Source organism: Artemia franciscana, chromosome 1 (assembly GCF_032884065.1).
Source record: "Artemia franciscana chromosome 1, ASM3288406v1, whole genome shotgun sequence".
Lineage (NCBI taxonomy): Eukaryota > Metazoa > Arthropoda > Branchiopoda > Anostraca > Artemiidae > Artemia > Artemia franciscana.
Window position 1 is genome coordinate 15426310 of NC_088863.1, and position 16717 is coordinate 15443026.

Below are 16717 nucleotides of genomic sequence, written 5' to 3' on the forward strand. Positions count from 1 at the left end.
TGCACTAATTACTAATAAACAAATAAATATTTAGGATCAGTATAAAAAGCTGATTCTTTGATTCAATATTATCAATAGTTAGGCTCTTATACTTTTGTTATTAACAAGGATCGTTATTACCATTACTTACAATGAAGAATTTGATTTTTTTTTTGTTACTCCAACAAAATCATATAGAAAAAATATTTGTGTAAAAGTGGAAAGGGGTTACTCAGTCAGAAATCAGCACTTATATTTTGCTTGTTAAGGATCAAAATTTGTAGGCAGACAGTTAATATTGGGGCAACATTTATTTTTTCCATATTTTTTCTTCCTATTCTGCTCTCTTTAATTTAGTCTCATTATGATTACTTTATATTCCCAAATTTCCAGGGGGCCATGCCCCCCTCCCCAGTTGGAGCCCTTGCTACTTTTACTCTTCCACCAATTGTTAGAAGAAAGATTTCACTTTAAGAAATGTGACCATACAGGTCACATTGTATCCTAGGTTCAGTAGGTCGCATTTTTTTATTATTATTCTTTATTATCAATAGCAGGTTTTGTTAGACCAACAGGCAGGCTGAGTATTTTTAAGACTATTTCTATACCTTATTTTTCTGTTATGTACTACTCTGACCAATATAGAAAATTTCTAGAATACCTATAAAGTGTAAGTAAAGATGCAGAAACGTATATTAAAATATATTCATTTGGGGGCCAAGTTCATCAAAATAGTAGAGAAAAGGTGAATTTCAGTAGAAATATGAATATACTGTGAGAACCTGGACCCTGATACCCCAAACATATGCTCCTACAGCAGCATAAATAATGCAAAATCAAATAAATATGGTGGAAATAAAATTCATCAAAGCTTATAAAACTATAGATTATTAAATTGCCCGGTATTAGTAATAACTAGATGCATTGAATGGGTAAGTTTGGTAATACCAAGGTGTCTACTCCAGTATGTCGATTGTATACAATTGTACCTACAACTGCTACAAACTTTGAAAATTCAAACTTACTGAATATACGTTCAGTCTGTACAAATACTGGACCAACTGATTCCGGCACGCCATCTGCCAATGACCCATTTTCAATCCTCTTAAACGTAGCACAAGACCTCCATAAGCCACTGTGACTCCTTAGCAGTCGTGTCTTCACAGAAGAATTATCATTTTGAAGTGAGTCATGAACTACCGAGTAGTCCACTTTCACTGTGATCCAGTAAGTTGTACTAATGGACACAATCCATGTTCCAAGAGCAACAACAAGGAAAAAAGTGGTGATGGCTAAAATTCGGCGTTCGAGCATCAAAGCCGCCAGTGCTGCCTGACGACTCTTTTCTTTCCGTTGCCGTCTGCTCAATGCCCGGTTCTTCGACATGGCTAAAATTTTCTGAAAAAAAAGTCGCATTCTAAAATGAAGTAAAATCAAACATTTTGCAAAAGCTTTTGGTACTTGTCTATTATACAAAAACACACTCAAGAAGTGAAGTTTGGTGACAATAAAATCTGATGAAAATAGAATACTTTATTAGCAAAATTGTGAAGGTCATTTGTGAATTATCAAATTCGGAGCTTTGGCGTCGGCTGACCTTCTAAGAGACAAAGAAAGTTCATTATTTTATTTTAGTTCATTATTAACACGATTCTTGAGGACACCGGTTAGTTTGCTTTGACTAATGATAAAATATAGTGTCTTACCATGGACGTTCAAATCAAGATTTGGGATTTGCCAAGGACAGAAGAACGAGTAATTATGTTTTTCCAGGATAAGGAGTTGTTGCCCAAAACAAAACACTGTATCAATGGGCACACCCTAACTTTGTACTCTTACGAAAAGCAACATTTTGGAAGTGTAACACTGCCTCCTGGGAGCATTTTTTCAAATTGTAGTTTTCACAATTTTGCTAATAAAGTATTCTATTTTCATAATGTTTTGCTTTTTTCATTAGCCTTACCCAAACTTCACTTCTCAAGTGTGTTTTAAATAATAGACAAGTACCAAGCTTTTAAAAATGACACAGTTTGAAAAATAATTCTTTTTTATTTTCAGTCTATTAATACAAAAACGGATTTGTAAAATTTAGCCCAATAGCAAGGGCTGCACCGGAAATATTAAGTACAGGGTTGACAAACTTTTACCAACGGCACTGGCAAAGTGTCTTGTGAAGCTTGCGGAGAAGCGCCATAGCTGATTTTTTATGATTAAGTTTCTTAGTTGAGTCTATAATTAGTTATTTTAAACAACGTGGAAAATAATCAATAATAAAACTAACAGTTCGATATGGCTCAATTCTTAAAGGTTTTTATTCTTTTGCTATACAACATTCGTTTTTTGTCTAAGCTATATTGCTTCACAATTTTTTTGAAGTCAACAGAACTTCAAACCAGCCAAAATTGGTCAACAGAAAACTTTGTTGTGTTTGGCGCATTTTTGGACAAAAATGCCTTTAGAACTATTATGGGCGTATTGAATATATATATATATATATATATATATATATATATATATATATATATATATATATATATATATATATATATATATATATATAAGATTGTTTTACTCCTCACATCCCGTGGTGGCACAATTTGTTTGACCTTAGCTTAGTAATACAGGACCAAGAGATAGAACTCTTGGTCCTGTAGCAACACAGCACGGCCGACGCAGGGACCTTAAAAGTGAAAAAATGTCGTTGATTCGATTGCTACTACAATTTTTTTTTACTCCTGACTATGCCATTTTGTTCGTCAAAAGTATATAATAGTTAATTAATTATGTATAGTGAAAGTTTTTATTCAATAGGATACCAATTTAATCAGTGATGTTGGAAGGGGGCGCGCAGGTGGCGGGTTTCCCCGGGCGCCATCATTGTAGGGGTAAAAAATATTTATCCAAAAATGCTTTTTTTCGTTTTTTTATGTTTATTAGTCAGTTTTTACTCTTTTAAAAAGTAAAGTTGAGGAGAAAGAGTCTGACTTTAGCGTAAAGAGTGGGGCGTTGAGGAGGTAACAGCCCCTTTCATTTACGGAGTAATTTCTGTTTGTTTTAACTTTTAATGTTGCTCCTTACTTTCAGTTAAAAAAAATGTTTTCTTTATTTAATTTTAATAAAGGTTTCTTGATTGTTAATGTAGTATTACATTTTTACCTGAGCTAGATTACTTTTCCATAACATCACAGACAGCACAGAACTATTTCACAATTTTGGGGAAAGATTTAGCACTTAATGATAAAAGACTTCTTTCATGAAACTTTGTGGAGTTTTTCAATAGTATGTACCCTTTTTTAACATTAATCGAATATTTGGCAACCCTGTTTGAACTATTACAGCCAATTTTTAAATGTAATAAAATTGGTTTCTGTCCTCACTGAGCCATTTTGATCTTCGTCGGTCCTTGTTTGTCTACTAGACATGCAAAAACTCATATGCTACGTTTATGAATTATTCTCAAGAGTCTAAATGCCAAAGTCGAAATTTTAAAACGATGATTTAAGTAGCTGAGAATGTGATGTTGCATGAAGAAAAGGAATTTGATTATCGCATGGGTATTTCCCAGGGATACATCTAAAAATAAAACTAAGTTGCAAAAGTGGTATTTATTCTTAAAAAACGAGCCCAAGCACGATGGATAAGTCAATAAGACAGTGCAAACATAAGAGTAGAAACAATAATAATAAATTATTGCTTAAATAAAGCCATAAGCCCCTAAATTACAAAAATTAGAGTAACACTGATTTCTCTTCAGCTAAAAATGTTTTCTTAATTTTTTTCTGAATCTCTTCTGAATTTGTTGACTTCATACATTTCACAAAAAAATATATTTGCAGGAACTTCAAAGTAATCGCTGTTCCCGTGGATTAGCTCATGTCTATCTGTCTGATTAAAGTAGGGTCAACAAAATATAAAAGACCAAAAAGAAAAAGAAAATAAATGAATAAAAAAATGATGAATAAAAAAAAAGTAACAGAATTCTAATAGAAATATTCAAAAAAAAACTACAGAAGGTATTAGGGGCCGAATAATCGTTAGCAGCGCTCTGTCAGAATTTTAGCACAAATAACGTGGATGAAATAATTGCCAAATATTATTTATAAAGAAAAATAAATTCTAATTGTTAGCTTCCATAATTAAAATAAAGCAGTTAGCTGTTATATATATAAAAAGTAAGCCTTCAATTTTAAATAAAAAGGGATAATATTTTGTTTCTGCTTAGTTTCTTAGCAGGAGCGGATCCAGAGGGGTGGGGGGGCAGCCCTTCACAAGATTTTTCTGGTACTCTCATTCGTTCATTTTCTTATCTTTTATCTAAATAAACTTGTCAATTTCGTCATTTATTTGCGCCCTCGTCACACTGGGACCCCCTCCCAAAAAAATACTCTAGATCTTCCTTTATCTCTTTGAGTTTCCATATCAATAATCACCAAAAATCAGCTAAAATATTGAAAAAGCTGCATTTGGTAATCAATATTGAGCTGTAAAAAGCAGGCGTGGAAATATAAACTAAGGTTGTTGAATATACTCAGGTCTTTACTTCTAAAGTCCATTTTCTAAACAATCATGAATGAACACGTCTGTATGTCCATGTAGTAATTGATATACTTTGGATGTCACCGAATTAAAATGCAATCAGTACCGAATTAGAGTGAGCCTATATTAGATTAAATAAAAAAAAACATGTATCTTCAACTGAAAGTAAGGAGCAAAATTAAAACTTAAAACGAACAAAAATTATTAAAAATGTGAGGGCTTGCTACTTACTCAATACATCGCTCTTTATGCTAAATTTTGGTTTTTTTGTTCCAATTATTTAAGAATGACTCATGAAACACAACGGCCGTTAAATTAAAATAATAAGCTTTTTTCTGAAAGTTCTAAAAAAAAACTTTAGTGTAAAGACTTAAAGAGCGAGGTAATGAGCAGGGGGAAACCCCTCATATTCGTGGTAATTTCTGTTCGTTTTAAGTTTTAATCCTGTTCTTTAATTTCGGTTGAGAAAACTTGTTTTTTTAATCTTATTTCTGATCATTTTTTTAAATAGTACTGGAAAATCTATCTCCCCCTCCATGAAAAATACCTTCTCCACGAAAAATTCCTCCGTTCAAAGATCTTTCTACGTATACCCCCCTCCCCTATCAGAAAGTCCCCTCGAAAATATCTAAATACTTCCCAGATCTCAATAGCCAATACAATAAGTAAACAATCGACGAAGTTCATAGCTTGCACCCTTCCCTTGGGGGCTGGGGGTCTTAAGCCGTCCTCAAAGACATAGCTATTAGATCTCTCGACTATGTTGAACAAAATGACTATATCAAAACTTTGATCGGAAAACTTTGGGAAAAAATGGCCGTGGGTGGGGAGCTAGCTGCCCTCCAATATTTTTGGTCACTTTAAAAGGGCATTGGAAATTTTGATTTCCGATAAAGTGAGACCTCTCCTGATCTTCTAGGATAACTGGTTCGATACGATTATCCTTGGGAAAAAAGTAAAATAAATAAAAAAATCAATAAATAAACACGCATCCGCAATCTCGCTTCTGATAAAAAATACAAATTTCACTTTTTGTATATAGGAGCTTGAAACCTCTACAGTAAGGTTCTCTGATATGCTGAATCCAATAGTGTTATTCTCATTTAGATCACTTGATATTTTGGCGGTGTTTCCCCTTTTTTCAAAACTGGGCAAGATTTCTTAAGCTTGTAACTTTTGATGTGTAACATTAAACTTGATGAATGTTATGCATTCTGAATAAGCATCAAAATTTGGAGTCGTCGACTGTTACTTCTTAGAGCTTCAGCTACTATTGATCCACATCGCTCCTTGCCTACACAGAGGCGCCATTTAGACCAAATCTTGGGGTGGGCATAAACTTCATCCTGACCCCCCCTGACTCACTTTGTGTCGCGTAATCATCTAGGAAATGGGCATTTGACAGAACTCAAGAATTTTTTTTATGTATCTTACCTACTTTCAAAGTTTACAATAATTAATAGCAAATAGCATAATTACCCCAAGGGTTGTCAAGTAATTACGCTCTTTGGTCAATAGGCGTGCAGTAATTTCAAATCAATTGGACATAATGGATAGTTGGACATAATGGATTATTAAGGCCGGCAAAGGGCCCTCCCTTTGTGGTGGAAGCTTGGGCTCCCCTGGAAAATCTGGGGTGGGCATTTGCCCACCCATGACCCCACCCCCCACCCCAAATGGTGCCTCTGTGCCTACACTTCATTACCACAAACTGTTTGAAAGTGAATAGTTTAAATTTAAATTTTTTAAAATTTATATACTTTAAATACTTTAAATTTTTTAAGCAGCTTGTTAAAACATGGTTGATTTGTATTCCTTTATTTTTTATTTTTATTTTAAATCCCCTTTATTTGGAATTTAGTTTCAGTCGCATTTCTAAATAGCACTATTCTTAGACCTCAATAGAAAAAAAAAACGGAAAACTTTTTCACTTTTATTTTGAGATTTCTTTGTACGGAAGATTCAATTGCTTTTCGTTTTGTAAAGTCACATTCTTCGCAACAATAAACTCTTTGGCAGAATCTCTATTCTGGTTATTGTGACTCTAGTAAAAATGCACATTAGTCTCGCAAGAATTTTCAACGCTCTCTCAGGCAGATACATATCAGATCGTAAAGAATATGATGTGCCCAAGACCGAGTTGGCAAGAAACTAAAACTAAAGCTATTAGTCATTTACAAAATTATCCAACGACTCATTGAGATCTGAACTGGATAAATTAGCTCTAACGGTTACTTTTCACATTACATGCATGGGGATATGTAAAAAATCAGGTCAGGACAGGTCAATTTTCCCTATTGGGTCATGACTTAGCTCTTCTTCGCTCCAAATAAGGAAATAATGCTTAAATTAGTCAGCAGGAAATCTTCAAAACCAAATATAATGTTTTGGCTGTATATTTACCGGTCTTCTCTTTAATCTCAAACGACCATTTTCTACATTTCTTATTGTTCTAATGCATAACGCAAGCAAGTATTAATTTTCTTCGTAGGGGTACACAGTTTAGTTCACACTTGTCTGACTAACAAGAATTTATACAGAATTTGTATTCCCAAAATTGTTTTCAACGCGTAGTTTCTGGAGAAAAACTAATTCCAAGATTTGGAGAAAACATCGACAATAAATGTAAAAACAGTATCTAGTAGACAGGGCCGTATCCAGGATTTTTTTTTGGGAGGGGGGCGGGGGTTTACACAAAGATTTTGTCGGTGGAGGGCAGGGGTACAAAGAAACTTAAAAAGAAGCATCAAAATTTGTTTATTTTCATTTTTGTTATGTTTTTGTGAGTTGAAAAAACATTTCGAGGGGGGTTCGACCCCCCGAACCCTCCCGGATATGGCCTTGATAATAAATTTAAACTTCTAAAATAACTGCCATAAATCGCTTGATAAGCTATTCTCGAAGGAAGATCATCAAAGTAATGTAAGTTAAATAGCACTTTGAACCAATTAATCTGCATTACTCTGTTTTTATACACTCTCTCTAAAATATAAAAAATTCATATTTGGACGTTCGGTGCGACAGTGACGATACATGTCCAAATAAACTTTGAATGCCCTTTTGTTTCCTAAGGCATCTGTAATTTCTTGTACAAAAAAATATTTTCCATTTCATGTCTCTTAACCTTTAAGTTTATGTTTATATTGGTCTTCATTGTTATCTGGTAGACAAATCTGCTCTTCTCGTCAATAATAGGAAAGAAAAGATGTTGGGAAAAATTACACCTTTAGAACTTTGTTATAGTACACACACTCAATAGTTGAAAAGTATTGTATTAATATTTAACACAATCACTATGACATGTAATTAACTGTACGTGGATATATCTTCAGGAAAAAAGGGCATTTTGTATTTCCTTTTAAATAATGCAAACAAGGGACCTTCAGCTCTAATTGACGTTTAAGTAATATTCAAACAAAAATTTGAAATTAAACAATGCTAATCTATAGTAATCATTAATTATTTATTTAAATTATTAAATTTTAGATCTTTATGTTTTAATTAATATTAATAAATTACTATTTACACAATTTTTACTAAGCAATCAGCACTTTTTTCCAGCTTCATGAGTTCGATAAAAAAAAGCAAATTTTTTACCATTATGTAGACTTCTCCATTTGATCTATGTCAATAAAAGATGAATTTTTAAAATGATTCATTTTTTACTTTCATCACCCAGTTAATCGTCATTGTGACTGACCAGAAATTAGGGTAAAATTTGCCTCAAATGTCGTTGATTTTATTGTTTAACAGTTTTTAGGAGCTTGTTCTGACATTCTTTTTTTTATATTTTCAAGTTCATTTATACAAAGTATCAATATAACTTCGTAAATACTAAATGGAATAGGGATCATATTCAAACATAGGCAATAGTTCATAATTAAATTATATGTGAATGTTTCATTCTGGAATGTTTAATTATTGTTTAGCTTCCTTTACTAGAAATTGCATTGTATTTTGCAATTGACAACGTCCACAAGCTTGAAGAAGGTACAAAAAATAAAATTCTGTACGGAGTTTCTAAGAATCAATAAACTAAAAAAAAGTCATTAAAAAGAGCAAGTTTAAAATCCAAATTCTTTGTCTAAAGTGTCAAGACTGTTTTCTAATTAAGACAAAATAACAGCAAGAATTTGCAGTTTATATTTATAAATAATTAAAAGTTATTATTTCTCAACCTCAAAAACTAACAATTTAAGAAGGTAGATCGAGAGGAGATAGAAGAAGATAGAAGATGTAAGAAGAAGAAGAAAATAAGGTCCTATAAAAACGATAGATAAGAAAACAGAGTCTAACCAGAATCATAAGAAACCAGTACAGAAAAAACTATATTCGCGATACAAACCGTTATGAGTGGGAGCCCTAATTTGCCCTACAATTTTCTAAATCTTGAAGGATACTTGCAAAATCTACTTAAATTCTGAGCACCCGTTTAGAATTTATACATGTAGATGTGTTATCCTCAGGCAAGTAAAACCGAATCAAGCTCAAAACGAGCAGAAGTTAACATGGGTTGTGCTGACACCCCCCCCCTACCTTCTGAACACCAGAACATAATTTGCTCTTTACTGAAAACAAAATACATTTTAAATGTTTTCACTTTTTCAATTTAAATAAATGAAAAATTATTGCAGGAATACAAATAAAATATCTATACAAAACTGTCAATCCACATTTTTTTTTTTATCAAAGTGCAAATTATGTTTTGGTCTTCAGAAAGTATTTGGGGTGTCAGCCCCGCTCATGTTAATTTATGCTCGTTTTTTGTTTGACTCGGTTATTGTAATTTCTGGTCGTTTTGGATTCATTTATTTTTGATGGTTGTTTGTGGTAGTTTTCTACTTGGAATATTATTTGACTTTTCTTTTCTTCTTAGTTGCTTTTAATTTATGTTCGTTCCTTCTGTTCTGTTCGTTTTGAGCAGTTATTTAGTCACCACAAAAGCACTAAAAATGGCACAGGTCGGTTAAAATATCAGTTTTTTAATTGCTCCAAAATAGGGCACAGAATGAAGTTTTATAGTTTTTATCTCTACCCTACTCCCTCCAGAACAGGAAGCTCTTGAAAACTGAAGAAAAAGCTTAAAGAGATGAGATTAAACTTTGAGATCACCCAAAATAGCACCCTTTATAGCCTAAGTTAAGGGCATTTGGGAGGGGGATATTTTCAAGCTCCTTCTACGTCCCTAAAACTTCAAGCATTGCAATACAACATAATTTTTCAGTAAAAACATCAAATGTTACATTAAACTCAGTTCCAGCAGATCCACGACATTGGATCCAGTTCCAGCAGATCCACGACAAACTCAGTAAAACACTGTTATTAAAATAAGACAAACAAAGGCTGTCTTCTCAAAATATTTCAAGCACAACACCAGAGACCGGGCGGTAATATTTCCAACCGAAACTCTAAAAAATAGAATTTTGATACCAATAGTTACATCAAAAGAATTGTATTTTAATGCTGATTTTAAGTATATAAGTTTCATCAAGATTAGTTTTACCCATCAAAAGTTATGAGCCTGAGAAAATTTGCCTCATTTTCGAAAATAGGGGGAAACACCCCCTAAAGGTCATAAATCTTAACGAAAATCACACCATCAGATTCAGCGTATCAGAGAACCATGTTGTAGAAGTTTCAAGCTCCTATCTACAAAAATGTAGAATTTCGCATTTTTTGCCAGAAGACAAATCACGGATGCGTGTTTATTTGTTTTTTTGTTGTTTTTTTTGTTTTTTTTTTCCCAGGGGTGATTGTATCGACTCAGTGGTCATAGAATGTCGTGAGAGGGTTCATTTTAATGGAAATTAAAAGTTCTAGTGCCATTTTTAAGTGACCAAAAAGTTGGAGGGCCCTTAGGCCCCCTCCCACGCTCATTTTTCCCCAAAGTCACCAGATCAAAATTCTGAGATAGCCATTTTATTAACCATAGTCAAAAACCTAACAACTATGTCTTTGGGGACGACTTACTCCCCCCGCAGTCCCCGTAGAAGGGGCTGCAAGTTGCAAACTTTGACCTGTGTTTACATATAGTAATGGTTCCTGGGAAGTGTACAGACGTTTTCAGGGGGATTTTTTGGGTTTAGGGGAGAGAGTTCAGGGGGTGGGGGTTATTTGGTAGGATATTTCCACGGAGAAACTTCTCATGGGGGAAAAGAATTTCAATGAAGGAGGCGCAGGATTTTCTAGCACTATTTGAAAAAACAATGAAAATATAAATGTGAAAAGTTTTTTCTACTGAAAGTAAGGAGCAGCATCAAAACTTGACACAAACAGAAACTATGACGCATATGAGGGGTTTACCTCTTTGTAATACCTCACTCTTTACGCTAAAGAATTTTTAGTAATTTCAACTATTTATTCTACGGCCTTTGTGATTCAGAGGTCATTTTAAGGAATTGGGCAAAATTTAAGCTTTAGTTTAAAGAGTGAGGTATCGACGAGGGGTGAAACCCCTCAAATACGCAAGAAAAACATATGAATATTGAAGTTCGTTTCGCAAATTAATTTGTAAGTTACATATATTTTTTACTAATGAAAACGTTCGTATAAGTTCTTATACGTTAAGAAAGTTCTATTTGCCTTTTTAAGTAATCAAAAATTGGAGGGCAATAGGCCTCCTCCCTCTCCGCTTTTTTCTCAGGATCTTCCGATTAAAACTATGAGAAAGCCATTTAGCCAAAAAAAATTAATATGCCAATTTCGTTTTAATGTCTAACTATGTCTATGTCTATGTCCTATGTCTAGGTTCTGTGTCTTTTGCCAGAAGGCAGATCATGGGTGCGTGTTTATTTGTTTGTTTGTTTGTTTTTGTTTTTTCCCCAGGGGTGATTGTATCGACCAAGTGGTTCTAGAATCTTGCGAGATGGCTCATTCTAACGAAAATAAAAAGTTCTAGTGCCCTTTTTAAGTGACCAAAAAAATTGGAGTGCACCTAGGCCCCCTCCCGAGCTAATTATATTCCTAAATTCACCAGATCAAAATTCTGAGATAGCCATTTTATTCAACGGAGTCAAATAACTTAAAACTATGTCTTTGGGGACGATTTACTCCTCCACAGTCCCCGTGGGAGGGGCAACAAGTTACAAACTTTGACCAGTGGTTACATATAGTAATGGTGATTTGGAAGTTTACAGACGTTTTCAGGGGGATTCTTAGGTTGGGGGGGGGCTGAGAAGAGGGGAATATGTTGGGGGAACTTTCCTTGGTGAATTTGTCATGGGGGAAGAAAATTTACATGAAGGGAGCACAGGATTTTCTAGTATTATTAAAAAAAAAACAATGAAAAAATAAATATGAAAAAGTTTTTTCCAACTGAAAGTAAGGAGAAACATTAAAACTTAAAACGAACAGGAATCATTACGCATATGATGAGGTCACCTCCTCCTAATACCTCGTTCTTTACGCTGAAGTATTTTTAGTAATTTCAACTATTTATTCTACGGCTTTTGTGATTCAGGGGTCATTCTTAAGAAATTGGGACAAAATCTAAGCTTTAGTGTAACGAGCGAGGTACTGACGAGGGGGTGATCCCCCTCAAATACGTAATAAAACATGAGCATACAGAAGTTTGTTACGAAAGCTATTTTGTAAGTTACGTATATATTTTACTAATAAAAACATTCGTAAGAAATGTAGAGTTCTAGTTGCCTTTTTAATTAACCAAAAAAACGAAGGGCAACTAGGCCTCCTTCCCCGCTCCTTTTTTCTCAAAATTATTTGATCAAAACTATGAGAAAGTAATTTAGCCAAAAAAACTAAATATGCAAATTTTGTTTTAATTATTCATCTCCGAAGAGCCAAAATCAAAACATGCATTGTTTCAAAAACGTTCAGAATTAAATACAAAAAAACAAGTTTTTTTTATAACGGAAAGTACGGAGCTACATTAAAACTTAAAACAAACTGAAGTTACTTCGTATATGAAAGGGGCTGCTTCCTCATCAACGCCCCGCTCTTTACGCTAAAGTTTTTTGCTGTTTTGAAAAACAGAGTTAAGAGAAAGAGTCAAACTTTAGCGTAAAGAGCGGGGCGTTGATGAGGAAGCAGCCCCTTTAATATACGAAATAATTTCTGTTCGTTTTAAGTTTCAATGTCGCTCCTCACTTTCCGTTAAAAAAAAACTTGTTTTTTTTATTTAATTTCTTTTTGAATCATTACCATTACCAGCATATCGGTCTTGATCAGTTATTACATAAAAAAAACTAGTTTTTTTAACTGAAACTAAGAAGCGACATTACAACTTAAAATGAAAGGAAATTACTCCGTATATGAAATGGGTTGTCCCCTCCGCAATCCCTCGCTCTTTATGCTAAAGCTTTTAATTGTTTTAAAAAGCAGAATTATGGTAAAGAGTCAAACTTTAGCGTAAAGAGCGAGGAATTGCGGAGGGGACAACTCATTTCATATACGGAGTAATTTCTGTTCGTTTTAAGTTTTAATGTCGCTCCTTACTTTCAGTTAAAAAAACTAGTTTTTTTATGTAATTTCTGTACGTTTTTTAATTAATGCATGTTTGATTTTGACTCTCTACACATAAATTATTAAAATGAAATTTGCATATCAATTCCTTTTTTGGCTAAATGGTTTTCTCTTAGTTTTGATCAGACGATTTTGAGAAATAAGGGGTGGGGAAGGAGGCCTAGTTGCCTTGCAATATTTCGGCTACATAAAAAGGCAACTATAAATTTTAATTTTTAACGAATGTTTTTATTAGTAAAAAATATACGTAACTTAAGGATTAACTTCAATTCAATTTAATTTATTGAAATAAAAATAAGATATAACACCAATAATAATAAGGATCCTGGAAGCGAACTTGTTGAGGACCATAACCACAAAAAAAATTGAAAAGGAAGAAGAGAGAAAAAAAAGAAAAGAGAAAACATGGGTAACTAAAGCAAATTGAATAAGAATTTAGAGAGTTATAATATCAAAATTTTAGTACATTGTTATACAGTGTGCGAAAACTTGTGGATAGCTCAACACTGGAGGGTATTATATTCCATTGTAGTATAGATTTATAAATGGGGGATCGCTGGGCGGAACTAGAGACACAGTTGGGGACAATGAAGGAACGGTTGAATGAACGGAGACAGAGGCCTTCAAAATTATTAATATGAAAATAAGATAATAATTGAGGAGGAAGATTCTTATGGTAAGCAGAGAATGCAAGGTATAGACTTAATATTTTGATGATTTGTTCAAAAGGGATAATACCGAAAAACTGCTTTGATGGCACGGTTTTGGGCAGATTTTAATTTATTGGTAACTGAAGGGAAATTGTTGCCCCAAACAGATCCACAGCATGAGATATATGGGTAAATAAAAGAGTAATAAAGGTTGACAAGGATATCGGGAGGAAGAAAATAATTCGCACGATCAATCATACTTACCTGTCGCAAAATTATGGCTCTGATATAGGACACGTGTGTTGCAAATGATAGGGAGGAGTCTATGTGGACACCAAGAAACTTGGCAACTTCGACCTGTGGGAGGAGATTGGTAGAATATTTTAGGCCAAGTGCTTGCTGAGCATCATTTTTTTTTGTAAGGGGTTCGAAATAATACAACCTGACATTTTTTGATGTTAATGGTCATGCAGTTAACTAGACACCACTCCTGTACTCTATTCAGAAGGGTTTGAGTAGAGGCGACGACGGATGGTAAATTAGGACCGGTGATGAAAAAGTTGCTATCGTCAGCAAAAAGTACTGGGTGCACTGATGGACCCAGGTCCGTAACCAAATCATTAACATAAAGGAGAAAAAGTATTGGACCAAGAACAGAGCCCTGTGGGACTCCCCTTCGGACAGGTAGGGGATGTGAAGTCACCCCGCCCAGACTCACACTCTGTACTCTACCAGAGAGACAAGAGCCAAACCATGAGAAAGGAACTCCACGAATCCCTAAGTTGTTGGGTTTACTTAATAAAACACTGTGATCAACCATATCAAAGGCCTTAGAAAAGTCCAGAAATAAGCCCAATACAGTATTTTTAGGGTCAAGTTGGGAACGTATAAACTGTGTGGCGTCTATTAGTGCATGAGCAGTTGAAAATTTGGAACGGAAGCCATATTGATGAGGAGAAATCAACGAATCTGAAGAATTAATCCCAAATAAAAAGGGAAGAAGACGTCGGAATATAATTCTCTCGAGCACTTTAGGTATAAATGGGAGAAGTGAGATTGGACGATAATTACTTATCTCAGACGGATCGCCTTTTTTATGAATCGGGATAACAATTGCTGATTTAAATATTTCTGGGAAGACTCCAATGGTCATAGACAGGTTTGCTATGTGTACAACGGGTTCACAAACATAGGAAGATACGGTCCTAAGAAGCTTATTACTTATGCCAAAGAAGTCAGGTATACTACTATTAGAGAGACATTTGATAACTTGAAGCACCTCTTTACGATCAGTTGGAGAGAAAAACATGGATCCAGGATTCTTGCTAGGGTGTACTGACTGTGAGAAGGAACAGGAGTTAGCATTTGGAATATTAGTGAAATAATTATTAAAAGCATCCGGTACTGAATTTGGGTCAATTAATCTTCCACTGATGTCCTTAAGGTTAAGAGGTACAGATCTTGAATTCCTTTTTTTTTGAAAGAATTTCATTTATTGTGGACCAAATTTTTTGCAAGTTCCCTTTGCAATGAGAGATTTTTGAATAATAATAATTTTTTTTTGCTTCCCGGACAAGTTTGATATATAAATTTTTGTATTTTTTATAATTAGTCAGGTCAATAACGTTACTGGTTTTGCAAGCTAACTTATATAGGTCATTTTTTTTGGTATGAAGAGATTATCAGGCTATTAGACATCCAGGGGCGTATATGGGTAGTTTTTCGGTTTGATTTACGAACTGGAAAGGTTGAACTGATAAGATCACTCAGTCCCTGTGTAAAACCATTTGTGGCTGAATTAACATCCTGACAATCCAAAACCTTGGACCAGTCGAAGGATTTCAAACGATCCGTGAACCTGTTCATATTCACAATATTATATATTCTATTATACGTAGGGGTATTAGTTCTAGAGGATTGAGTAGCTGGTAGGGAGGGTAGCGAGAGATAGATTGGAAAGTGATCTGACATGTCAGAAAATATTATTTTGGAGGACAGGTGGTTTCCCAGGGAAGTGGATACAAAAATGTTGTCAATTACAGTAGCTGTTGACCTCACAGGATCTCAAAAGGAATGTGGGAAGAAGGCCACTTGAGGTGAATGTTTCAAAAAAGGTATCACAGTCATTATTATTGCTAACATTTAGTAAATTACAATTGAAGTCCCCAAAAGCTACTGCCTTATTTTGTGCTAAATTAATAAAACTCCAATTACGGAGTAAATTGGACTCCAATAAAACTCCAATTAAACTTAATAAAATATTCCAATTACGTCGAAAGGGCAGTAACCATTAATTAAAATTAAGTCTTTAAAATTAGCCCACTTATCCCGTATACTTCTGATGTTAAAGCAAATTACATTAAGTTTGGTCTCTTCCATTAGCTTAGGTTTCACATTTTTCACAAAATCAAAAGTGTTGAGATATTCACAGTTAATTTGGTTTAAAGGGCTATCGGGGCTAGCTAAGGAGCTGGTGGGTAAATTATTTTGGTCATCGTAATAGTTAAAAACAACATTATTACACAGTGATAAATTCGTGAGAAACGTAAAATCTTGTACAGTGCCCATTTAAACATCCATTGTGGTCTGTGTTACATCATCTCCTTGATTAAAATATTTGAAATCTTCTTCAGCCGACGAAATATCATTGGTGGTAATTTTGGACTGGGATGGAAAGTTTGCCATTTTTTTTCTTAGATTTCTTGCCTTTGACTAGGGCAGTGGCATCGACTACCGTCTTGGGGGCTGTGGCAATTTCAGAGCCTGCATTAATTTGATTTGCAGTTGAGTCTACAGACTTAACTAGCTTTGATGTGGAATCTATGTCCTTTTTCATGGAGGATAATTGAGCCATAGCTGTTTCTAATATGTCATCACCTAGGAGTCTAGTGATAGCTTTCTTCTTGAGAATATTTTTGGTTTCCTCAGCTTCATTACTAACCTCAATTAAGTGACTGACTGTGAGATAAGTTGCAAGCCTTAGCCATTCTTGGCTAGTTTTAGATGAATATTTTGGAGGGCAGGATGTTGATGTAAACTTAGGTAAGGGATGGGGGGAATGATTAGAACCT

At 34.2% G+C, this 16717-nt stretch overlaps 1 protein-coding gene across 1 annotated transcript in view; it reads right to left on the minus strand.

The window, feature by feature from the left end:
* The window catches only part of LOC136026237 (uncharacterized), an 82644-nt gene that overhangs the window by 60847 nt on the left and 5080 nt on the right, over positions 1-16717 (minus strand). The window contains exon 2 of the mRNA XM_065702591.1: positions 1005-1377. Within this exon, the coding sequence (XP_065558663.1) occupies positions 1005-1365 (361 nt within the window). The 5' untranslated portion in view covers positions 1366-1377. The remainder of the gene's footprint in view (positions 1-1004; positions 1378-16717) is intronic.